Source organism: Micromys minutus (genome assembly GCF_963924665.1).
Source record: "Micromys minutus genome assembly, chromosome: 1".
In the NCBI taxonomy this organism is placed as follows: Eukaryota; Metazoa; Chordata; class Mammalia; order Rodentia; family Muridae; genus Micromys; species Micromys minutus.
In genome coordinates, this window is record NC_137969.1 from 241,946,456 (window position 1) to 241,973,305 (window position 26,850).

The following is a 26,850-nucleotide window of genomic DNA, read 5'->3' on the forward strand; positions in this document are numbered from 1 at the left end:
AAAGCCTACAATTCATCCTGAGTACTGTAAAAAGTGTTAAATTAAATGTATATATTCACATAGAGCATGAAATAGTATGTATGAGCAAGTATGTATGTATGACTGATGTCATAAAAATATCAAGAGCATGTAAGTTTTAAAGTCATCATAGAAATTTAAAGTTCAAACCTTCATATTTTTGAATGTCCACAAGTAAAAACAGAATTAATTTGTAATATTTAACATTTAAGAATATTCCTACCAAGAGTAATTCAAAGAAGATAGAAAACCTGACTTTTCATCCAAGTCAATGTTATTGATAAACTCTGTTCAAAGTATAAGTATCTGATAACTTTAATTCTAATTCAATTAGCAAGTTTTATTTATGTAATCATATGTAACAATTAAGCATATTTTAATTTTTATAAGGGTTATTTACATAAATCATATTACTGCCTAAAATGAGAGTATTTGACTTGTAAAATTATACAATTTGGATACATAAATTTTTAGTAATAGAGTGGCTTAGGTAAGTGACATAATTAAGATGGAATTCCTTCAGAGGGAGGAACGGTAGAAAGAGAGGTAAAGAATAAAGCACCATTGCTCATTAATGGCAAATAGGAGATGATAACATCACAGAACTCAGTCCTCTAAACATAGCAGAGAGTTACCTGGATCCTCTTCTCAGCAGCAAAGGAAAAAGGAGAAGGGTTATAACATTTATCTCCCACAAGGAAAAATCATTAGGTTTAACATAAACTATATTAAATCATACATTAAAGGCTTGTTTTTAGCTTATTACTTTATATAAGAAAAACTTAAATTAGTCCATAGAAATCAGAAGATAAAGAAGGAGGGCATGAGAATTCAGAATGTTCTGTGATGATTTTTAGAGTGTCATTCAAGCAGAATATTTAATCTTCTATTTGTTCTTAAGAAAGGAATAAGAGATTCTTAGCCAGGTCTCACTGGGGCCGCAGTAAGGAAGCTCCCTAATGAGACCATCATTCAGATCTAAGAAGGGCCTCCAGGCTCCAACTCAAGCAAACAGACTCGGTTATTCAGGGCAGGTTTGAGACTTGGCTACCAAAGACGTACCGTTAAAAAGGAAACTGCCAACGGAGTGTGGTGGTGCTTATCTATAATGCCAGCACTCTCTGGGACACTGAGGCAGGAGGATTGATGTGAGCTCAAGGGTAGCCTAAGCAACACTATTAGTACCACAGCCATGGAGCAAAACTCCAAAGAAAAGCATCTCTCACTCCTATCCCAAAAGGAATAGCTCCCTGAACAGAACAAAGCTTGGTAGGTGACTGAAATCCCAGCAATTGAGCAGCCGAGAGGGACCTCAAATGTCATCCAGCTCTGGCTTTGTATACTTAAGATTCTGTCTCAGAACACCAAAAACAAAATGAAATAAACGCACAAGGATCTGAGGATGCAGCTGTTTTGGAACACTTGGCTATCACCAGAGGCCTGGATTCAGACCTAGGGGCAAGAGGAGGGCGATGGCAAGAAAGTCACTAAAAGAACTGAACGGGATCACAGAAGTCTCCCGCCACGCTTTCCTGGGATATGCTCCAAGCAGAGGGCACTCACACTTGTGACAGAATTACATCTCTACTTAGCTTCACTCGTGCTTTCTGCTACATTACTCCTTTAACATGGAGCTCGGTGCTGAACAGTACTTTACACATGGGCCTAGGACTGGACACTTCATTTCTGTTAAGTTCCTGGAAGATTATGTGGGGCTCTTCAGAGATCAAACCACACTCTGAACTCATTGTTGCATATATTATTCTGTTGAAAATACATAATGAATCTCCCAGATGGTTTCTGCTGTCGAACCATTCAAGAGTAGCAACTAGATGTCTGAACAATCTAGTCTCAAATGTTCTTCTGGTCCTCATCACCCATCACTTCTCTAGAACTCCTGACCTTTTCCTACCTCTAAAATCGACTGTTGTCTCCTTTAAAATTGCTCCAAAGACACTTCATCTCACTGAAGGTAGCTGCAAGCCAGCACTCCAACTGACTTTCTTATCCATGTAATATTGTTATGCATAAAATACCACATTTATCATATTTTAATATTTTTAAATGAATTAATATATTCAACTTTATTAAATAGAACATATATTTATTAACCGGATAATCTTTTCAGTACAAGAAAAGTCATTTGTAAAACTAACTCAGAACAAAAGGCTACTTTCAAAATAACTACATTTCACTTTCTAATTATTTTTGGCAAGTGCAACTAAATGTTTTATAAAAAAAAAGTCAGTGCTTTGACATACTAAGGATCAAAATAGAATACTAAACATTTTAACAGAATACGTTCCTTAATAAAACACTTACCTTACCACCCCCTGTCTTTGAGCAGAAGAGAACAGGGCACACATAGGAAATTGATGGTGAGTCCATATGAGAATGAGCAAGGAAAATAAAATAACATCAAAAGATTGCTAAGAAAATACAAGATATCTAATTTTGGACATTTTAATTAAAATACTAGAAATCCTATTAAATGTTTACCTTAGATAAAAATATTTGCTATAAAATATTTATTGAAAAACAGTCATATCACTATTAAAATTAGTTAGAAAAATAATTACAAAAAATTTACTAAATAGTAATCAATTGTCATCATAAAGAAGATGATTCAATGCTTAACTGCTTATGAAGTAACTAACATTTAATGGCTATCATTAAAATGAGACAACTATTTAAACAAGTAAAGCATACTTTGGGTAATACATTCAAAACTGGCAAAAGAAGTAACTTTTTATTTCCTTTTACTTAATCATTTCTGTGAAAATGAGGATTCTTCCATGCCACACTGCTCACTTCTGTCTCAGAATTTTCAAAAGAATCTAGTAGGACTGATGTCAACCACAGAAAATGAGAGTAAAATGTTAAAAAATAAATAAATAAATAAATCCAGAAATAATTCTAAAAAGTTATCTGTAAAAAATCCAAACCAGAGCTGGGCATGGTGGCTTACAGCTGTAGTACCAGACACAGTCACAGAGACAGGAAGTCTGCACATGAGGAAAGCCAGGGGTACTCAACACAGTGAGTTCCAGGCCTGACTGGGCCACAAAGCCAGACCTTGTCTCAAGAAAACTAACATCAATGGTGACAGGGATGACAGTATTAAACAGTTCTCCAAAGAGTTAACATTTTCCCTGTGTACCAACTGGATTGTTGCACCCACCAACAAAGAGGAAATCTGCTTTACTCTGACAAAATTATGGCTTCTAGAGTAAAGTTAGGTTACATAACAAATTGATCTGAAGAATGATGAAATTTCTTTGAAAAAATATCAATATAGCTTATGAAAGAGATTATTGTACTTTTTACTTTTCATTTCTTAGTAGGTAGAATTTTCCTTAAATAATACAACTAATAATTATTCAAGTACTCAATTTAAAAAACCCACATTTGTTTACATGTATTCCTATAACGAACAAATCTTCGGGTAGTACTCGTCTTTGTGAACATTTCCTTTCAGAATTAGTATTTCCGGTTAGTCTTTCTTTCTTGTGTGAGACAGGCTCTCACCCTGTAGCCCTGGCTGGGCTGGAACAGGCTGCCCTCATATTCACGGAGATCTGCCTCTGCCTCCCTGGATGGGTGCTATCATGCCCAGCCAGCTCTACATTTCATTAGGTGAGATGGGTATCAGTGGTAAAGGTCTCTTTCTTAATCTTTAATATTTAACCAAATTTATTTAGACCTTGAAATGATCCACAGATAAGGGTTATAGCTGTCATTCTGCCAGCGAAGAGCCAGCTTAAGAATAGATGACTATTTCTTCTGGGTCACACAACTGGTAAAGGGCAGAAATGGGTATTTATTTGACTGGCTCCAAGTGTATGGATTTTGCATTAAACACTGTCTTTTAGCAAGCTGCCTCACCCTGAAATTTTAGTACAAGCATTCAGATCACTGTGTGAATGACTTTCCTAAAAATGCTTTTATACTTTGCTTCTTCACACACAGCAAAAGCTCGCTCAGCCTGACTCTGCAGTAGATGACCGCCCACCATTGTTGCAGTATTTGATGGACCAACTGAGCACGCGGGCAGAAAGGAGATGCACGCCCTGAGAACTGCAGCAGTGAGTCCTCAGAGTGCCTGGTGTCTCCTTATTAGACCCATGTTCCACTTTTGTTTGTTTTGCTTTCCCATCAAATACAGACTTCTTATAATAAAGTTTTCTTCATCACAGCCTTCTCCAGAAGTCACTGCTGTCCCACCCACAGCCACCTCTGTTTCTCACTGTTCTGGGTACTTCACGTGTGGAGTCTATGTCATAGGCTTTGTTCTGTTTGTGTTTCTGAGAATGTGGCCCAGAGCCTCATGCTGGTAAGTGCTCTATCACCAGGCCACAGCCCTAAACCCCTAATGTCTCTTCACTGTTCTCCATCCTTCACTTGGATAGCATTAGGTCAAGTTCTCTTCTCAACACAGATGTTTCTAAAAAACTTCTGGGTTGGGCTGGTGAAGAGCCCATGTGTCTGCCTTTCAAGCATGAGGACCTAAGTTGAATCTTCAGAACCAATGTTAAAAATAAAATAAAATAAAAAAAAAAGATGAATGGCTCTGAGAGACAAGATCCAACAGGCAAGGTCTGCCTCTGACCTCCACAGTCAAGCCACACAAACATGAACTTGAATGCGTGCACAGAAACACACAGAGGTTTTCTTTCCATAAAACAGCTGTGATAAGTGGATTCCATATCCAGAACAGTAGTGAAATCGCTGTGAATATGTACATGGATTCGCTATCAAGAATAGCAATTCCCATTACAGACAGGCTACGCTTGGGCCTGTCTTTTCGGAAAGAATTTTGAACAACAGCAACCTCTTCACTGAGGATGCACAGACAGAGTTGTTCAAGATGAGTCGTACCTTTCTCTCTTCCCCAGTCTATCACACACACTTATGAAAGTCTGAAAATAAGATTAATCTAACCATAGTATCTTTAAATATTGATGTAACATTTCCCAAACTCCTTGTAAAGATAGTGTCAACATGAAAAATACTTAAGGACAATTTCTAACAGTGGTTCACAACTGTGAAAATCAACACTGCTGCCGACCTTTATAGAAAATCCACTCAGATAAATTCAAATCTTATGTCACTATCTCTTTCCTCATCGAGCTTTAAACTTTATCATTACCTTTCATCAACTGATGGCTCTTTCTGTTGCAAATGAGGCTTGACTCCAAACATTGGGCGAATGTTAGTTGATAAGGCTCTGATGGTGTAGCTGATTTCATTCTCTCTTGTAACATCGCTGTCATAGCCTATCATTAAGATATACAAGTTATTAAATGATAAGGTGATCAATTACACTCTTACAAATTCATCTTCTCCCAACAATATAAGATAAACTATTAAGGGCACATTACTAAATATGCAACTAGAAAAATTAATGTGAAGCATATTTAACATGTAATGATTATCACTAGTTGTACATTACTGCAAGCTACAAAATTGAGTTGAATTATCTCATTTTTACTAAAAATACTACATACATAATATACATACATTAGTATGTTCCCTCAGTTGTTAAGTGTGAATGTCTAAATTATTCATCTATCCTGTGTTTTTAGAATTACTGACATTACTGGCACATTAAGAAAATCAAAATTATATCAAAATATAATGCTCAACAATATAAAGGGCTTTAATGGCACTTACTTAAAATATGATTGGCTGTTTTACAGACCTTGACTGTCTAAGTCATCAGTGCATGCCAGTCATGAGCCATAAAAACAATTTTGTTGTAAAACTGACCCAAACACTAATAACACAATTGTTCAAGCATGATTATTATTTTTAACTTCTATAGTTTGAATTAGTGGAGCAAGCTTTTCTGGTTTTGTTGTTCTTAAAAGAAATACCTCCATCTTCTTCAGACTCCAGGTCAGACTCCTCACTGTCACAACACTTCTTTTCCCTATGGCTCTCCACTTCATTTGTCCACACCATCAAGGACATATCTGCTCCTCCCAGGGTAACCAGCATGCTGTCATCGTATGTCCAACGAACATTTGTGACATGTGTGCTGTGAGCCACATACTTCTTAAACTTTCCGAATTTTCCCTGAAGAAAAAGTGAATTCAAACATTCTTTCTCAATTCTAGTACTGACACTTGTTTTAAAGTCTGAGGTAAATATACAATACATATAATAAGTGCATGTACACAACTTCAATACAGTTGTGCTTTCTTCAGTGAGTACTGCATACACATAGTACACAGCCTCTCTTTCTCTGTCTTTTCCTCTCTTCCTCTCTTTTATCTTTTAGTGTTCCATATCTGCTAGACGGGCAGTAGGCACTAAACTGTAGAAACACATTCTCCAGAACTGTATTTCTCTTTTAACTATTAAGAAAACTTGAAAGTTTAGTTGTGCGAGTAAATGTGAGATCAATAAACTATAATCAGGTTTTAAATGAACATTTTTTCAAAGTCCTTAAAATAAAGTTTCTTATGTTAACAAATCACAGGAGTAGGGAGCTGGTTCAGCATGTCAAGGTGCTTGCTCTTAAGTTGAATGATTTGAGTTTGATCTCAAGCAGCCATAACAGAGGAGAGAAGCAACTTGAGCAAGTGTCCTCTGACCTCCGTGTGCCATGGAGTGCTCACACACAAACGTGTGCACATACCCACACAAATAAATTAAATAAGTAAGAGAAAATGGGTGAATTCACTTGGGGAGACAATCAAGATGAGAGGCCTGGCTCGAAGGCCCAGTAGAAAACGGTACACCACCAAGCCAGAGTTTAGTTCTCAGAACCACTTGGTAGAAGGAGGGAACCAAGTCTCTCAAGTTGTCCGCTGGTCTCCACATGAATGCAGGCCATAGGCACATACGCTTCTCCCCACAAATAAATAAAATAAAGACCTCTGATTGTTGTTGTTAAGGAGGAGGAATGTGTCCTCAAGGCACAGAGTTTCTCTAAGATTGTGTGATTCTTGCTACAGGCATCTTCCTCCTTCCTCCCTTCTCCTATTAGAGAACAATCAGGCTAAGTACGTTCCGTACCTACTAAAACTGAGATCCCCTAGATCCCGGGTCTCGGATATTTTCTTGAGTGGATGAGTTCCCAGTAAGAAGTTTAAAACCTATGTTTTCACTTCAGTGAGTTTTTGAAGATGCTAACAAGGGCAGCTGAGGGTACCAGGAGCTATATACCAAGGTGTTATCTCAGCACCCCATTTCAAGTTCTGTTCATGTTCATACTGATGGCTGATTACAATATGTAACTTAGTTTATGTCCATTAGAAAGTCAATGCACTTTGTATTATATACACAAGTTTCACTTTTGTGGGATTTACAATAGTGTGAATAAAGGTCAACAAACTGAACAATCAAACAACACAGACTAGGTTATAGCATTGTAAAGAATGTGTAGTAACTGGTTTCAGAAAAAAACAAGTCACATTAATTCAGTGTTATTTAATTTTATAGGTATTTAACTGTTTATTATTTAATTGCCTTCTTTTCTGATGTAAACTCAACATCTATAAAGCTATATTGACTCTTAGTGGTAAGGTTATATTTATGCTTATAATTAATTATAAAATTATACTGATAAAAGGAATGCTGAGGGAGGGATATTTGTGTATTTTATAATGAAAAACACTGTATAATATAACATATAAACCAAGGCACAGTCTAGTAAACTATAATACCTATTTTAGATAAAGCTATAAATATGACAGCAAGAATAGCAAACACAGTTCCAAGCCTCTGCCAACATAACATTACACACTCTCTGCGCATTACTATCACTAAAATAATGAAATTTATATTCTCTCCACCATCTTCATTACAGAATCACTAGATAAGTTAAAGAGAAACACATACTTTAGCTGGATATCTGAACAGCTTCACGAACCCCAAGTCATCCCCTGTGGCTAGGACCATTTTGTCACTGGTGAGGCAAGAGGCGGTTACATCTGTGACTTCTCCAATTATTGGCCAAATTCCCTCACAACATAAACCAAGTACACTTGTCCATGTTGCCCAACTAATTTTTTCCACCTAAAAATATTAAAAAAAGACTTCTGTAAGATTCTAACATTTAATATGCCAAGTATAAGTATTTTTCCATCACAGTAAAGGTAAAGATTTAACAAAAAAACTGCTAAGTCCTTAGCTGGTTTTACAGCTTTCCAGCCCCATTCCCTACAGAGAATTTCAACATATCATTTAGGACGCGCTTACTATACACATACTATATGTCCTAGCTGCTGAGCATACAGTGATAAGTCAAACTGCTTCTTCTACCAAATTACCCCAAAACACAGTTTGCTGTGTATCTAAGTCTCCATTAATGAATTATAAACATGTTTTGCAATCAGTCAACAAATGAAAAAGTCTGATAGCTCTTCCATGTTACGTTTGCTAAGCATCTCTTCACAGATCATACCAAATAAAAATTAGTGATATTATCAGGCACAAGACTGAGAATAATTTTCTTTCCTTCCTACTGCCTTCCCCTCTCCCATCCCCACACACACCTGCCAAAACAAGCATCTTAGGTAAACAGACTTCAAAAGACACCGTACACATGGTACCACAAAGGAGACGGCACATCCTCTGCTTACTAGGGAATGCTTCTTGTCCTTTTAGAACAGCAATTCAAGTGCAGCTAAGTATACATGTTTTTATATTCCTTTTTAACCTTTTTTTGAGTCAAAGTCTCACTATGTAAGCCCTAACTAGCCTAGAAGTCACTACATAGACCAGGATGGCTTTGAACTCATAGAGATCCAGTTGCTGGAATTAAAGGCCTATACCACAAGGCCCAATTTCCGTCTTTTAAAAAATTATCTTTTTCTTTACCCAGTTATTTCCCTATCTGGTCCAGTAATATAAACTTGCTGGAAGAACTATTCAAATACTGTGGGCATGAATGATCTTCACACATAGATGAATGATAGGAAGGGGGCCTCGGTTTTCCAACCACTGTCAGTCACATAAACATCATGACAAGCATCACAATTTTCTTACCTCCACACTGGGGATGGTTTGTTTTTTTCCTCTGGGAGCTTCAAAGAATAGCTGTTCTTTAGCACCAGTGTTGACCTGTAAAAGCTTTCCTTAAAAGAAAAAATTTAAATTACAGACATATTAAAGGCACATGAATACAAATATCATCACTCTTAACTGTAATACCCAGAAAGAAAACAAAACATGACATGTGATAAACAGTTCAGAGGATGATCAGAACTTGTGTAATTTCCCAGGAAGAGCTGGAATGTTCTAGTCTAGAGACAAATTATCCTGGGCTAGCTTTAATCCCCTAAACTGTGGTTTACTACTCACCTACACATGAGATCTACCTAGTAAATCCTTATAGGATACCCAGAGTCCTAGTTTCTACCAACCCAAAGAATAAGGATGTAGCAGACAGCATGAGGCCTAAAATGTGGGTTCCCTCTGCATAACCTACCTACCTGATCCACACACCTTTTCTCTCCTGAGAATTTTCTTTCTCTTTTCTTTCTTATCACAACCACAGTTTCCCTTCCATCTGTACCTCCCAGCCCTCCCACCTCCCCTTCCCTTACCCCTACCCATGCTTTCTCCATTTCTCTTTAGAACTGGCAAGCCCTCCATGGCTATCAACCAGCCCTAGCATATCAACCTCTCCTATTAAAGCGAGACAATGTAGTAGGAGGAAAGGGGCCCAAAGGTACGCAGTAAAGTCAGAGACAGCCCTGCTCCCACTGTCAGGAGTCCCACAAGAAGACCATGCTACACAGCTGTAACACGTGTGCAGAGGGCCTGGGTCAGCCCCATGTAGGCTGGCACTGAGTCCCTTTACGTCCATACACCTATGGACACTTGATTTTGGACAAAGAAGCCAAAATTATACAATAAAAAAAGAAAGCATCTTCAGTAAGTGGCACTGGTCCAATAAATGTACCTTTGAAGTGTCTTGATTTACAACTTGTCTTGTTTGATGATTATGAAAACTTCCTGTAACTCACTATGGAACATGGCATTTGGGGTAACCCGGGTCTGTGTTCCCAGGCCACGGTCATTCATATTTGGCTCCAATATAAGCTGTACTTCACTCCCTCCCTATGAAGTGACAGCTATATTTTTGCATGGATATTTGTGTTTTGTTTACATTTTTACAAGCAAACTCGAGTTTAAGTCCTATATTTTGAACCATTCAGGAGACTGAGAGAGGGCGGAAGACTCATAAGTTCAAGGGCTACCTGGACAGCAGAGTGAACTCAAGGCAAACCTGTGGGATTTAGGAGGCCTTGTCTGAGAGTGAAAAATAAGACATGGGCAAGAGCACTGCATGGTATGTGCAAAGGCCTAGGCCAGCTTCCTCTATAGGGAATACATTAACAGCACTGCATTCTCTTAATCTCTATTTAATTAAGTAATTTCATTCATAAAAGGCTTATTTTTATGTAGGTAGATCTATTAGTTGATGTTCACATTGGAAAAAAACGTAAAACTTTTTTTGTTGTGAAAATTGCTTAAATTGTGTAAGTATACGGTTTAAGCGTATTTGAGAAATCTTAACTTATAATATGAAATTTTAAAAAGTTAAAAATATCCTTTAACTGAAGGAGCTGGAAGGTTTTCAAACCCATGGGAAAAACAACGTTATCAACCAACCAAACCCTCCAGTGCTCCCGTGGACTAAAACACCAACCAATGAGCACACATGGAGAGACCCATGACTCAGTTGCATATGTAGCAGAGGTTGGCAGTGTCTGACATCAATGAGAGGAGAGGCTTTTGGTCTAGTGAAGGCTTGTTTTCCCAGTGCAGGGGAATGCCAAGGTGCTGAGGTGGAGAGGGTGGTTGGGAGAGGGAGCACCTTCATAGAAGCAAGTGGAAGGGGAGGAGGGATGGGAGTGGGGGAAAGAGGATAACATCTGTAATGTAAATACAGAGAATATCCAATAAAAATGAAAAGAAATATCCTTTAAAGTGAGAACATTTAAAACAATTAACATTTGTCCAAATTTTCAAACATTGTTATATGTTATGCACTCTTCAAAGAAGTACTCATTAAATACTATGCCATAAAATTATGACATTTTTAGAAAAATATTTGATATATTAAATAATGGAAGAAGTTATTTTGAAGTCTTTACATCTCTTTTTCCAAATTTGAAATGTGTGAAGTTCGTCTGACAAAAATCAGGACATTACGACTAAATTTCTTTCTTGTATAAAATTCAGATTACTTTAAGTTAACGTTGTATGGCCACCTTTACTCTGAATATCTGAGCTTATCCAGTGTCCGCCTTGAGCTGAACCCTGTCTGCTGCTCTGCAGAGCTGTTCCGGAGCCCACGCAGCTCTCAGCAGGCCTCACCTCTGCTGTCCCAGTCGATGTGGGTAATGTAGCTGGTTGCTCCTTTGCAAACCCCCACTCGTTTACTACTCGTCACGTTGTATATATCAACGAAGCTGTCATGGGACGCCACAGCCAGGTATTTCCCAGAACCTGCAACACAAACATCTGTCTGCACCTCCTCCCTCAGGAAGGAGTCACTGACTCCACATCTAGAAATAAGTTAGTCTCTTTTGAGGGCAGAATTAAGTGTCTCATAAGCTATACTATAATCAGGCCCATATGTTGATATCAAATGATAATATATTTCTTCAAAAACATTAATAACAAAATGAAGTCCATTTTCTTAGTGTAACACATTAGATCAGTAGACAGCAAAATTTAAAGAGCTATGTATGATCCAATTCTGATACAATCAGCCTTTCCCTGAAAATCTTGCTAAATGTCGAGGGAAAATGGACCTAAATCAACACAAGAAATGTCTGTCTTATCATTAGTAATTCCCACACTGTGGTAGGCTCTGTAGAAGACAGTAAATCAAACTTATGACATAAAGCTTATGTACTTTCAAAAGCATTACTATATAAAAAAGTAGTTATTTGATCCCTTTTATTTACAAATATGAAAACTAAAGTCTACCTAAAGTACCCTGACCCAAGTCATTTGGGAAATTAATGGCATACAAATTAAGATTAAACAGACATTTGCACTTAGCAAGTTCAGGGCTTTTATACCTCACCTGCTGCCTAATCAAAAAAATAAAACTTTGAGACTGGAGAGATGGTTAGCAGAAAATGTTTACTATACAAACACAAGTCCTGATGACTGGATCCTCTAACCCAGGTAAAAAGCTGGGCATGGCTATACCCTGTGACCCCCAACATGCTTGGGGACAGAGACAAGAGGACTGTTGGGCTAGCCTAGCTTCAGTGAGAGACCTTGTCTCACATGGAGTAAGAAGGACGATGATTGAGCAGCACACCAACTGTCTTCTGAGTTTATGCACACATATACCACACACTGAGATCTCCGCCCCCTCTCTCTTACACACACATACAGAGAGACAGAGATAGAGACAGAGACAGACAGAGAGATAAAGACAAAGTATAGTCTAAGGTAAAATAAATTAGGAAAAAATTACACATTGATACATTTACTCATATTTGATGCTAATAATCAAATACAGTTTCAATGCAATCTCACCAGGTGAAAACTGGATGTCTGAAATAATATCTTTTCTGTGGTGAAAGGATACAAGATCCTCTAGCGTGTCTGCATTGGCCATTAGGAAGCTTCCATCATTGAGACCTACAGCTAAAGCTTTTCCATCAGGGGAAAAGCAGCAGCACCTCCCACCTGAAAGAGAAAAAAAAGAATCAGGGAATTTCTGTCATGTATACATGTTTAAAGTACGTGCTTAAAGGACCTTTAATTATAAAGAGGAATTTGTATGTATTATAGCCTCAAACCAACATAAAAATAAGTCAAGACATTCTGTTAAAATAAACTTAACAAAAATGTACTACTATTTACCTCGAAGAAAGGTGATGAAAAAGAGAATTTAACCAATAAAAAGCCAATGACCTAAGTGAAGACTGGGGGTGAGTGTGATCCTTAAATGTTCTATCCAATCAAAATTTTAAAAATTAGGCCATCTTTGCAAAAATGCTTCAGAAATTAAAAGAGACACTAAGCAGTTATTAGCTTAAGCTAGAAAGATCTGTTTCAAAACTATACATGAGTAATATTAATACTGTTTATTATTACTGATATTGTTCATTTCAAGAGAAGTCAGAGCTACACTGACGAATAAAGAAACAATAATGTGCTTATCCTGACAGCAGATATATGGCAAGCTTAGGCAAACCCCTAAAGCCTTCAGTACTAGCATGTAATCTAAGAATGGGGTGTTTATTTATTTTATGAATGAGTACACTGTAGCTGTCTTCAGCCACACCAGAAGAGGGCATCAGATCTCATTACAGATGGTTGTGAGCCACCATGTGGGTGCCGGGAATTGAACTCAGGACCTCTGGAAGAGCAGTTAGGGCTCTTAACCACTGAGCCATCTCTCCAACCCCCGACTGAACTTCTAGTCAAGGTACATTGATAATGAAGAATCCAGGAATGATCACTGCAACCTTAGAGTCGGGAGACAGTGATGACAGACAGCAGCAGTGGAATGCACAGGAATGGACAAGTATGCAGACACACTTGGCGAGGAGAGAGAAAGACACCAGTCCTGACCATGCTCCTTCCTCAGCAGTGATCTCGTTTACTGAGATGAGTACACGTATGCATCCCTTTAGTTAAGAATGCCTAAAAGAAACTCAATGAAAGACATGACGAAAGCTATCTGACATTAATACTTCTCAGGAGGACAGGCTAGAGATTCAAACATGGGACATGATAGTATGTGGTGGTTATAAACAGAAATCGGGATAAAATTTGTCATTTATTACCAGCCAACCACAAACCATACTTCCTCTTCCTGCTATATATTATAGCTGAATCCTGCAGACAGTTTTGCTTTGTCAGGCAACTTGATTTTTGTCAAGAACATAACAGGAGACTCTGCAGATAATGCAGTGCACTCCATTGGAAACTTTCCACAAGTATAGTCCAGACATGACAGCTGCAACCCGTTAGAGCCTTTGGCCAAGATTATTTTGGTTAGTTTGTCAATTAGACATAAACTAGAGTCATCTGAGAAGAGGGAATGCTGAGAAAATGCTGCCATCAGACTGGCCTGGGCAAGCCTGTGGGTCATTTTCTTGATTGATGATTGACGTAAGAGGCCCAACCCACTGTGGGCGGTGCCATCCCTAGACAGTTGGTCAGGATGTGTGTATAAGAGTAGGCTGAGGAAGCTCGGGAGGAGCAAGAGAGTATGCAGCACTCCTCCACTGATCTTGTTTCAGTTCCTGCCCTGACTATCCTTCCTGATGGACCCCAGCTGTGAGCAGAAATAAACCTTTTCTTTTCAGGTTGCTTTTGGTCACTGTCTTTATCACAGTCATAGAAACCAAACTAGGCCAAGGACTGAATCTGACTGGTCAGAACTGCTCCTGTTTGCATGGCTATGATTCATGCGGCCCTTATTTGCATGGCAGAAATTGTACGGCTGGAAATGGCTTGCACATGGAGGCTCAATGAACCCCCACACTGAACACCAGCCAATATGGACTGCCTTCCTTTACATGGTATGAATTACATGCCGGAAAATTGTACACCAAGTGCTCGATCTAACCACTTAAGACCATTCAACTGTAGTTGTGTTCCCATGCATTATACTGCAAACAGTGTTCTAGTTACTGCCCAGTGTGATGACCTTTGCAGCAAGTTCAATACACTATACTTCCTATTGCCTAATTCCTTCCCCACTCATGTAGTTCCCACTCCACTACCACAGGAAAGCTGCAAGGCCAAAAGTGAAGAAAGGGACTTCACTTCTTTCTTCTAGAGCACTGGAGCCAGCAGGTAGACTTAGCTGTAGTTAGCTGTGTTATCACAGCAGAGGCTTTCTTAGACTAGCTGGGGCCTGCGCCTTCTGGAAAACACCTTTACCACAGGTAGGAGGCACAGGGTATAGTGGCATCAAAGCCATTTCCTCCAAAGAGATCTGAATTTCACTCTGAGGCGACCAGTACTTTCTATGTTAATTCCTTTTTGCTGTCCACTGTCCCTCAGGTACATCTACTTTCTTCAGTTGCTCCTTTTGTACCCTTCAGAATCCTCTCTTAGTAATTAACTATCTTTCAGTGGTTACCATTTTGTTACCTTTGGGCTGAGCACTCTGAGCCCTTGCCAACAGAAAAAAAAAGATATGCTAGCAACTGAAAGCACGCACAAGCACCATACTTAGCCAAGTTATCTCTTCTGTTGAACGTGACTGTCTACAGCCTTGAGGATCCTGAGTGGTCGACACCTTTAAAGGTTGTGCTAATAGTGATTACAAGGTGAAAAGCAAGAGATTCTGAGTGCATGAATCATTTACAGAGAGAAGTAACCAGATCAGGCCTTAAGTGTTCAGCACAAGTCAGAATAGTTAAAGTAGTCAAAGCTACCACAGAAAGTTTAAAAGAATTCTTGACACCCAATGATCCATAAAAAATTAAACACAAATTTAACGTTGTGGGTAAAGGATTATAATGTCAATTTAATTATACAACTTCACCATATATCTTCTATGAAAACTGGACACTAAATGGAACTCTGAATTTTGAATGTGAACATCTGGTTGAACTCTGACAAGACTGAGATCTTGAATTTCATAATTCTGAGTCTTACTTGGCAACACTTTTAGTTTGCTTTTGTCTGTATCTGGGAAGTCTGAGCTGAAGCAGCTAGCTGCCTTGGAAAGAAGAACTCTCACAACCACCCCGCCCCGTTGTCTGTCACTAGACTCATTCTCTAAAGCAAGGATGGGCAAAAGATTCCCATGTTTATAAGCCACAAAAGAGCGGGCGGAACTCTTCAGCCCTGCTGTAGCAGTGTAGCTGCCGCCATAGATGATGCAAGAGGGCGTGGCTATGACCCAGTTCAACTTCATTCTTTGCTGAATGTGGTGGCTCAATATAACTCCAGCACCCAGGAAGCCAAGGAAGCAGGCGGGATAGATGGAGAAAATAAAACATCCTTCATGACCAAAGGATGAGGAGGTTTGAAGCAGGGCACATACACAGGGAACATTATGGGCACCTTTTATTTATGAAAATGTTCAAATAATGTTACAATACCAATGGCCTAAGTTTAAAGCCTAAGCCATTATAACCTCAAATAAGGCTTTACTCTTTTCCCAGATGTCTTCTGAGAACCTCAAACAAGACAATTGCTTCTATTTTCCTACATCCCTGTGGCCTAAACTTTTATATTATGGATTGCAATCCTGTTGGGTCCCACAGGAATCTCCCTGAGATTATAAAGTTCTTAGCAAGTCTTTGTACATAACAGATTCAGACTCTACAAAAGTCACTGGAGTGTCACTTAGAGAAGCCCACAATCACACCTTTTTTAAATAAAAAAATAAAACCATTAAAATTGATTAGATTCCAGATGTAAAACCACAGGCATGGCCTACTATCCTTATATGACGGTTCCTACCTTTAATATTAATAAACAATAGAAAGTCTGCTGTGCTTTTATAGGCCTGAAAAAGTGTTCTCACAGATAACAGTAAGATTACTCCTGTCTTCAGTGAAGTAACTTAGAAACCATCACTCAGAATAAGTCTTCTGATTTAAACAAAGATGATGCAGATACAGAACAGAAACACTATTTGCTCACACAGGTTCTGGTTTATCTGTTTTATATTTTTGAGACAATTCTCACTAGGTAGCCCAGGCTAGGCTTGAACATTCCAAGTAGCCTTATACTTATGATCCACCTGCTTTTGACTCTAGAGGGCCAGAAACCCTATTTTTGAGTCATTTCTGCTGATAAGACTCCAAGCTGCATATCTCAGTGTCCTTCAGATTTAACATGGCGGCCTGCACACAGGAGACAAAGCTAAGTCCTCTTACACAGCAAAATGTTCTTGGGATGACCATCCTAAGTCAATGTTTCTTCATGGTGACGTACTCCCCAACGTCTGCTTGATGGAACACCACAATTGCCTCGGGGGTCCAATTTTCTGCAGTCTTGGGTAAACTTTGTTGCCACCCCAAAACTCAAAGAAATGTGTGTCATGAAATAAACCACTACTCCCACTACACATGGTTTCCATACAAGGACTGCTCCAGGCTTTATCCACACTTTATACTTGGCATAGGATGCAAGGTAATCCAGAGCTGTAGCATGCAACCAGAACTTGTGGGTCTCAGCAAACTTTCCAAAACACATCCCCAGGGACACTGGCTTATCTCCAGAGATGTTGTTGGCCAGCTTCAGGATCATGTCACTCACACAGTACACTCGGTCGCTGTGCAGCCGGAAATAGCAGGTGCCGTCCGGTCTGTCCACCAGGAGTTGTAGATTCTCTCCAATGTATTTCGCAATCTTCTCAAACATTACCCGGGTCTCTTCTTCAGTCAAAGGCCTCATTTTCCCGCTAGCTTGGCTCCCGGGATCCTCGTGCCCACCATCACACTCTTGGGTGTGTCTTTCTTCCCAAGTGTCCCTCTTTTAAGTCCCAAACTTAAAGTCATGTTAAAATCTCTTAAGAGAACACACTCTGCTTCATGCTAGCTCCTCTTAAAAAATATTTTCTGCAGCAGGAATGTGCAAAAAGATTTATGCCACCTACTCATGTATATTACTTCCAATTTCCAGACCTAGCTAAGCCTAGCATTTTATATGATGTTTTGTTAGTGGGAACAAGGACAGAGAGACATAGCTCCACACTGTCACCCTTGGCAGCCTGAGGAATTATTTCCAGAAACCTCAACCTGAGCAAACCCATGAATCTTGGCTTTGATGCGGAAAAAAAAAAAAAAAACAAACAATTGATTAAATAATGATGAGAGTTTATAAAGAAGGGTTTACCATTAGAGATTGACAGAGATGTGGAGGCTAAAGAGACAGAAAGCATGGAATGAAGAAAGATATGAAAAGATAGCAAGAATCCAAAAACAGACAATTCATAAAAATTCTAAATTAATTATAATTAAAAAATAAAACCACAGGATACACGAGCTGTCATCTTGGTTTTTTTGTTGTTGAGATGTGGTCTCACTGTATGGCTCAGGCTGGCCTGAAAGTTGAAATCATACCACCTCTACAGAGACTACAGGTGGGCATCAGCATGCCAGCAAGAAAAACTCATAATGAGAATTTTCCAGTGTGTCATTAAAATGTAAGTGCAAAAGGCTGGTAAGTATTCAGGATATATTTACTTCTCAAACTTTGTATGTTTAAATTCTGCTTATTCTTTGATTGGCATCAAATTGAATTATTTGCCAAAAAGTTTTCTTATACAGCCTATTTACACCAGTGTGTCTATCTAACTCAGCATGACATCAATAATCTTTTTTTCAATTTTTATTATTTTGTTTATTTATATTCCCATTGTTGTCCCCTCAATCCCACCTCCCACGGTTCCTCATCCAATTCCTCCTCCGCCTTGTCTCTGAGAGGGTGCTTCTCCCCCGCCCCCGTCCTCCCCCTTCACTCAGGTCTCTGGAGAATTAAGCACATCTCCCACCAAGGCCTGACCAGGCCTCTGCTAGATTTGTGCCAGGGGCCTTGGACTGACCCATGTATGCTCCAGGTTGGTGGCTCGGTCTCTGGGAGCTCCCCGGGGCCTGGGTCTTCTCAGCCTGACACTATTACTGATGCTATGATGTGCTTACAGTCAGGAGCTTGGCATGGCCGTCCCTGAGAGGCTCTGCTAGCAGCTGACTGAGACAGATCCAGATACAGCCAACCCCTGGACTGAGGTCGGGGACCACTACGATTCAATTAGAGGAAGGTCATCAATAATCTTATTATACTAATTTAAGCAGTTATCACACATACCACCAGAAATGGTGGCTGACACCTTTAATCTCAGCATTCAGGAGGCAGAGGCAGGCAGAGTTCTGTGAATCTGAGGCCAGCGTTGTCTATATAGAGCTTGAGGCCAGCCAGGAAGACATAGTGAAAAAAAAAAAACTTCACACATATCCTTTTCAACTTATGAAAACCACTTTCCCTCTCGAACTAATGCTGAATAACTAAGTAAGAGTATTTAACCTTGAAATACAGAATCACGAGTTTTGCCTGTATCCCAGTACAAAGATGTACTCCCTGTGGGAGCCACTAGCACTGGCAGAGTTTTTCAGTATTAACACAAAATAAAAGGTCACATACTCAGGAAGCATAAAGCAGATGACATGTTCAAAGCTGGTAAACTACAGAGCTGTAAGGAAAAGCAAAAGAGAGTAATACCAACTCTACACCAAGAGCTCCAGAAGCCACTGTAAGAATTCAAAACTGAATCAACTATCAAAATAAGTTTACACTATTAGACAGTTGGCATCACACTGCTAAAAGAGAAGTTAAGCGATAGTAATAAAACTGAATAAATCCGCCCTGCTTTGGCTCTCTGCTATGATCCTATCCTTGGAATGTCACAGGTCCAGCCCAAGGAAGATAAGGCAATTTCCAATAATCCTTTGCAAGAGACATTCCGTGGCTATTTGCAAACAGAAGACTGGGACAGCTTAATCTGTGTTGAAGTCTGAGAGCCTCTTACCCTTCTTCAGTTTCCGGACTGCCAACATACAATGACTAGGAGAGAGATCCCATATTCTTAAGGTCTTATCATCACTTACAGTAGCACAGATGGGCAGATAAGGATGTGTGGCCAAACCCCACACCTCTCCTTCCATGTGTCCCTATAAAGAAAACACAGTTAATCTCAGCATCATCTGAACATACATGATCAGAGAAAGGAGCTCCACAGACCCATTCACCAGTGAAACTGAAAAAGACCTCTAAGTTCAGTGAAGCCTCAACAGGGTTTCAAGGAGATAGAAGAAATGAAAGAAAAGTTTACTAAGGAAAAACCTAGTGGACTTTGGTAAAATAGTGATGGCATGTGTACTGGAACCCACTCCCTCTTCCCTGGTCACAACTCATCTAAGTGGAAACCAAAACAGACTCCTGCAACCAAAAACACCTGGCTTTATCCCCAATCCTGGCTGGAGGGCCAGGTTCTGAGGAGGGCAGTGTATCACTCAACCTGAGATCACTTCCGCCATATGCATTTACCCTCTAAAGTCTACAGCACCCAGACGCCCTCCCTGGCCTTGTGGTCTAGGCATACGATCAGAGTTTACCAAATTCTTCCCAACTTCCCTTCATAACAGCCTTCACTGGTCTCAGAGTGAAGATGACTATTTTCTGCATTCTGCTACAAAGCCAGTTTCTTTATGATTAGCCTTTTTTCTTTCTTCTCAAACCAGGAGGCACAACTTCCCAAATCATTTTACAAAGTTGATACCACCACCAGATAAGAAAAATGCAAAGCAACAACCCTGACCAGGAGCACTGACATTTATTAGCTACCAGAATTTAGCACATGTAAAGACAACCATACAAGGTAATAGGAAAGCGAGGCTGTTACGCCTCAAAATAAATTAATACAATAACCGCCACAGAATAAAAATCAAATACCAGGATCATTCCAATAATCAAACAAACAGCATGCAACAAATCTCTCCTGGCCCATGATTACACCACTCAATAAACTAGGAATTAAATCATGATTCTCCATCTTAGTAACGAACACTTGTGAAAAACCTACACTTTCATTATGAAAAATCTCATGCCTACCCGTACTCAGGAAGCTGAGTCAGGAAGATAGTTGCAAATTCAAGGTCAGCCTAATCTGCATAGTGAGCTCGAGGCAAGCTAGGAAGACCAACAAAACCATGTCTTAAAATAAGAAAGAAGGAGAGGAGGGAAGGAAAAAGAAAGAAAAGAGAGGAAGGGAGAAAGGACAGGAAGGAAAGGAGGAAGGGATGAGCCTTTACTTAACGACAGCTTTCCTTAAATAGGGAACAAAACCAAAGTGCCTGTCCTCACTACTTATATTCAGTGTTACACTGCAAGTGTCAGCCACCAGCCACGGAAAGAAGGACCACTATCCAGAAGTGAGTCAACTGTAGATGACACGATTTTGCATATAAAAATCAGTAAAGAATCTACTGCAAAAATTTTAGAACTAATACATGAAATTGGCGAGTTTGTAGGTCCTTGTTTCCATTATAGGATGTGTATAAAACCAACTGTACTATATACTAGCAAAGAACAATCTGGAAATAAAACTGAGAAAATATTGTTTAAAATAACATCAAAAATAGGAACAAGCTTAACAAAAAAAAAAAAAAAAAAAAAAAAAAAAAAAAAAAAGACTATACAGTGAAAAAAACCATAAAACCTTGCTCCCAGTTAGTTAGCGATCACAGTGACTAAAGAGCTACCTCATGCCCACGAGACCCTGATACCATGAGGACAGACCGAGCCATAGCCAGCGCTGCTACAAACACTGCTGTCTTTTGGTGCCCTGTTCAGGATTACACGCTTCCACACTTTTAGTCGGATAAGTTTCTCTTTTGTTTATTTTTATCCTGAAGAGGTTCTCAACATTTTCTTCTTTACCTTATTCTTATTCTATCTTCTAGGTGCTTTTGTAAAAGCCAGTATTCTGTGCAAAAAATCCCATCAAAGTATGGATTATAATCATAAAAAATTTACAATTTATCTAGGTCATTTATATCTTTAATTAAAATTTCATAATATTCTTAGTGTAAGTTTTACATATTTTCACTATAAAATTCCTGGTCACTGGAATAACAAGTGTGGTCAGAACAACGAGGATCAGACAGTAAAAGTGCATGCCCTCAAACCTCACCATCTGATTCTGATTTCTAAAAATTCATGGCACAGGAAGAAAACTAACTCCCCCAACTTGTCCTCTGAGTTCTACACATGCCATGGCATGTACACTAGTTCCCCAAATCCACGAATACATGTAAACAAATAATAAAAAATAAAAATACTGGTTATTGTATGGTTTTATTTTATGAGTAGTATTGTAATATTTTATTCCTATTTATTCTAGCAAGAAGTACCACTGATTTCTATACATTCATTTTTAAACTCAACACATTGTAGAGGCCCTCTATCAGTTTTTATAATTTCTCAATTTATTATCTCAATATTCAAGGTATATAGTTATGTCTGAAATTACTACTGTTTTTCTGCTTATTTCTAATGATTTCTTTCACTGGGATCACTAAGCTTTCACACAGACAATAATCGCCAAGGCTAGGCTATCATGGATCCCAAAGCCAAGAAGCTAGAAAGACAGTACAGTCTCACCGTATAATAAATATAGCACAGTAAGAAAGCTGTGACTCAGTGCTACAGTATGCATTCAGCATGTGTGAGGCCCTGGCCTAAATGCCTATCATTTTTAAAAAAGATATATTGAGAACAGTTTTAATTAAGAGTCCATTAAGACAGCATCCACATTAGGTTACTATGTTATGAAAGCCAACATAAATACTAACATGAAACTGGATGATATCTTCCCAAACAGAAGCCCCCAGTGGGCTGTAATAAAAGAATCTGGCAATCACAAATTGCCAATAATGTCAAGCTAAAGTTTGAATTTTAACCAACCAAATGGATCTTTGTCTTGTGCACGTGGCTGACAAGAGCTTGGTGCCCACGCTGCCACACAGCTCCTCAAATCTCTTCTGACTTTGAGTGCAGTCCACTGAACAAATACTTTAGTGCTCAAATAATGTCTATTCAGTTTATTTTATCTAAAATGTCCTCTCTAAGATAGTATTTTCATTTATTCTCTGAGAGTACCATACATATACACAATGTGTTTTGATTATATTTAATATTTACCCTTTCTCTAACTTGTCTCAGGTCCCCACCCACCCAAATTTTTATCATTTGTGATTTCTAGATCTTTTCTTATGACATTTAAAAAAGGAATTCCTCTGTATTCATGTCTAAAAGAATATTTGTAGTAATACCATATGGGATCTCATAGATGTGTAAATTACCGTGACTAGCCAGATGTGTAGTGTATCCTTAACCTAAGGGGAAGATCATGCAGGACCAGTCACATGAAAACACACACACACACACACACACACACACACCCCAGAAACCCCACAAAGACCCTTAGCATTTTTTATTTTAAAGGCATATTATGTAGGTGAAATTAACAAGCTACCACTAGTATATGTTTTGCCTTGTACATAATCTCTCTGACAGGGTATTCACAATAAAGCACTAAGTAAAACATGAACAGTGCTCTATCTGTGTGTGCTCTTTGGTATCCTAACAAGAATGAAGCAGTAATTAAAGACAGATGTCCTGATTCTGAAGGAGGCAGAAGTGGAAGCAGGGGCAAGTGGATCCCCATTAATCTGAGGCTAGCATGATCTACATATGAAAATCAGAGCACAATGAGACTCTGTCATTAAAAAGTTTATTTTCAAATTTTTATTAGCTTCTCACTGACTAACATTTCAGTAATACAGTTTTGGTCTACAGTCATACTATCCTTTTTCACTTCTGTAAGCTATAAACTTAACACTTACTTAACCACAGAGTTTCAAATCACTTATGTTTAGCAAATGGGGTCCAAAAAGTAACACTAAACATGAAATGAATGCCTGGGTCAAATACATTATAACCAGTCTTTGTCTCACTGATTACACAATTAGTGATAGAATTTTACGTAAGTATTGGCACTAATTCTACATGAGCACATGTGTATTCATTTACTGGTTCTGTCTATTCCCTGAACTAACTCTCTCCATACTCCCCTCGCTCATCTTGTATTGCTTTCCCCGTGTTGGCTTTGCTTCTCATGAGTGAAAACATGAACAGTAAAGGAAGACAAGTGCACATTCACAACTCACGTACCTGGACCAGCAGAGTGACTGGGCCACTTTTATCCACTTCCAATATCTCACCATTCTTCGTGCCAACCAGAATATGACCATGTCCTAATGATATGGCACGTATAGATGGGTTATCTTCCAAGAGCAGACCTGGAATGTTAAATAGAAAAGTTTTTGAAGGTGTGAAGTTAAGATAACTCAAGAATATGTATTTTTACGCTGACAGTATTCGATGGTAAAAGAAAAAAAAATCACATTATAAAGTTGCTCTTTTATATTTTAGAAATTCTAATAATGTACTGTATTTCCTTCAATCATCCAATTTGTTAATCTTAGAGCATAACACTGTATAATTCTGTTCTACCCAGATCCTACACTACCATTTTAATAAGTACATCTTTGCTTTGTGTATTAGTGATTCTTCATGTTCTTCCTGTTCCCCTTAGGTTATGTATAACATCCAGATTGGGAATCCTAACTCAGCAAAAGACAGATCCCTTTGTCTAGTGTGTCCTAGACAGGCCTCAGTAACGGAACAGTAAACACGGAGACCTAGCTCTTGCAACAGCTCTTGTGTGAGGAGTTTATTAGGAAGGGAGAATTTGAGAAAGGAATTAAACTTCTGAGGTGGGGGAAAGTGAGGATGAAGTCATGCAGAATCAAGTGTTTCAGGTTTGAAATGTGAGCACATGGTTCTGTCATTGGTGGGAACTACAGACTGTAGGATCAAGGTAAAGCTTGCAGAAGAAGCTTTGAGGTAGGAGGGAGCATGGCACAGTCTTTGAAAGGAAGAAATGCACCAAAAGAAAAGACAAAAAGGACCTGTGAGGTTAGAGTGGGGGTCAGCACAGTTCCCTCCCTGCACAGCGGGTTCCAGGAACTGGAATCAGACGGTCAGGCTTGCTCAGTGAGTGCCAATGCTGCCTGACAATGATCCCCTAGATGCTGATAAGTATGAGATTATAAGTTAAGAGTGTCATGGTGAGCTACTGCTTCATCAAATACTTCAGAGAAAGAAGGATGACAACTCCAGTATCATGTAACTGATTTCTATTTAATTCCGATGGTCATCAAGAAGGCAAAATACATTTCTTGTGTTCTACCTCAGTGATCAAGCATATTGATGAATAATTAGTCTTTTCTTGAACAACAGACTTATTATAAAACCACCTTTAGATCCGGGGGCTAAATCAGCTCTTTTTATGGCATAGGTCTTGAGACATCTTTCAAAGGAATCATCCCAAAGGGCTACAACACCATCTTTTCCTCCAGTTACAAATCCCTGTGAAAGCAGAGGGTTCCAGTTAGTAAAGACAAATACATCAAAACCAATTAGCTGCTTTATATTGAAAAAACTATACAGAAAAGAATGTAGCTAGAAGTCATGGCTCCTGACTAACAGGGATTCGGTATAAGGGATTAAGTATAATAGTATGAGCCTCTATTATTGTTTCCAAACATCAACACAGAATCTATAAAGGTATCTATAGAGATGCTAGGATACCAAAAGACCAGTTTCTAAAGTGGTGGTAATGACCCTGCCACTGTCACAGTTTCAGCAGTCACACACATCCTTCTAAAGCCTCTGACTTTACCTTGGAAAGAAAGAAGGGCAAAGGCACTGAATAGGATGTAATTATACAGACAGCACTTAGCATAATGTTGACATATAACAGGGCTTAGTAGAGTGAGTTTTAGTTTCTTTTCCTTCATAATGATGTGTGTGTGTGTGTGTGTGAGAGAGAGAGAGAGAGAGAGAGAGAGAGAGAGAGAGAGAGAGAGAGAGAGAGAGAGAGAGAATGAGAATGTGTGTGTGTTTCTGAAAGGTCAGAGGACAGCTCTCCTTCCACTGTGTGTTCCAGGGACTGAACTCAGGTTGCCCGGCCTGTGCACCAGTATTGAACATGCTGAGTCATCTCACCAGCCTTTCTTTTCCTCCTTTTTCTTTCTTTTCCTCTTTCTTTTCTTTTTGTTTCTTATTTCTAGACAGGGTCTCATATAGTTCAGGCTGGCTCTGAGCTACTTGTGCAGCCAAACATGATCCTCCCCCCACCTTCTGTGTGCTCATGCCACAGGGATGCCACTATGCTGTCGAAAGTGTGCTTTTAAGCAGCATACCTATTTCATATCATATTCAGGAATTTGGAAAGAAAGAGCATAAGAGTCTACGACTGGGTCCTTAGTTACTTACTTTCTCCAATGCATGCATACTGAATACTGGCCCATCATGGGCTTTAACTGTTTTTACAAGAAAGACATCTCTCCAGATGCACACATCTCCTGTGGATGTTCCAGAAAAAGCCATCTCTTCGGTCCATCCGTACACTGCACACATCATTGTGTCGCTCTTCCCCAGAGTGCCGGCGTAGCCTTTTCTTCCAATTAATCCCCCTCCTACACCATAAAAAATAAATGTGAAAGTATTGCTTTCAAAATGTCCACAGTTACAAAGAACAGTTCCATTCCTACCGATTGATAGAAAGACATGCAACAGTAAAGAGAATTAAAAGGAAAATTACAAATCTATCAATCAATTTGTAGAAGGCTTTTTATCATGGATCTTAGGCTATATCTTTTTATATAAACAATATAAAAACTAAGTTTTAGTCAGTTGTAGAATTTAAAAATAAAAAAGGTTTTTTAAAGACCAATACAGAGCCATCCCAACAGCCTGCATGCCTCCCAAGATGTCCTCAGTAATCAAAAACACGGGTGAGAATCTTGCCCAAATACCTATGCCAGCTGGGGCCATAGGGCAGAGTTGGGAGCCACGTCCACCATGGTCACCCCCACCCTTCTTCCATCTAGCTTCATATCCTGGGCCACATCAGAGGCCAGATACTCTCCCATATGCCACCACAGCTTGCTTGTCTCCTAGGAGGTCCTCAGTAACTAAAGACAGAGAGCCCAGATGACACTGGGCCCACCTACCCAGCTCTACCTTCCTACTGGCACACTCCCCCACCAAGGCAATGGGATGGAGAGAAGGATCAGAAGGGAGTGCACCTTTGTGAAGGCAAATGGAGGGGGAAGGGGGGTGGGAGCGGGGCCAGGTAAAGGGATAACATCTCAAATGCAAATATAGAGTATCTAATAAAAAAAGATTAAGTTATGCATAGGCTTAGGTTGTAACAATAAATTCCTTTGGGGGGGGAAACGA

At 39.2% G+C, this 26,850-nt stretch overlaps 2 protein-coding genes and 1 pseudogene across 13 annotated transcripts in view; 1 reads left to right on the forward strand and 2 right to left on the reverse strand.

Moving 5' to 3' along the window:
• ZC3H14 (zinc finger CCCH-type containing 14) overlaps positions 1-4,043 on the forward strand; it is a gene marked incomplete at its 3' end in the record, with an annotated part of 76,084 nt that extends 72,041 nt beyond the window's left edge. For 7 of the 11 annotated variants that reach the window (XM_080932412.1, XM_080932417.1, XM_080932418.1 and 4 more), the window contains one exon: positions 3,988-4,042. Coding sequence is in view for 1 of the 11 variants with exons in the window: in XM_080932420.1 (XP_080788546.1) it covers positions 3,988-4,018 (31 nt within the window). Of the gene's footprint in view, positions 1-3,987 lie in introns of all 11 variants that reach the window. The other 4 variants (XM_080932423.1, XM_080932416.1, XM_080932419.1 and 1 more) reach the window with 3 other exon arrangements.
• EML5 (EMAP like 5) overlaps positions 1-26,850 on the reverse strand; it is a gene marked incomplete at both ends in the record, with an annotated part of 117,511 nt that overhangs the window by 28,282 nt on the left and 62,379 nt on the right. Inside the window, 10 exons of the mRNA XM_080932406.1 lie at positions 5,168-5,294; positions 5,895-6,096; positions 7,867-8,043; positions 9,016-9,104; positions 11,356-11,487; positions 12,538-12,690; positions 19,508-19,649; positions 23,713-23,840; positions 24,861-24,972; positions 25,882-26,084. Coding sequence (XP_080788532.1) covers positions 5,168-5,294; positions 5,895-6,096; positions 7,867-8,043; positions 9,016-9,104; positions 11,356-11,487; positions 12,538-12,690; positions 19,508-19,649; positions 23,713-23,840; positions 24,861-24,972; positions 25,882-26,084 — 1,465 coding nt within the window. The remainder of the gene's footprint in view (positions 1-5,167; positions 5,295-5,894; positions 6,097-7,866; positions 8,044-9,015; positions 9,105-11,355; positions 11,488-12,537; positions 12,691-19,507; positions 19,650-23,712; positions 23,841-24,860; positions 24,973-25,881; positions 26,085-26,850) is intronic.
• Positions 16,885-17,376, reverse strand: LOC308440015 (60S ribosome subunit biogenesis protein NIP7 homolog; annotated as a pseudogene). Its single transcript has one exon. The product of its transcript is annotated as a 60S ribosome subunit biogenesis protein NIP7 homolog (transcript).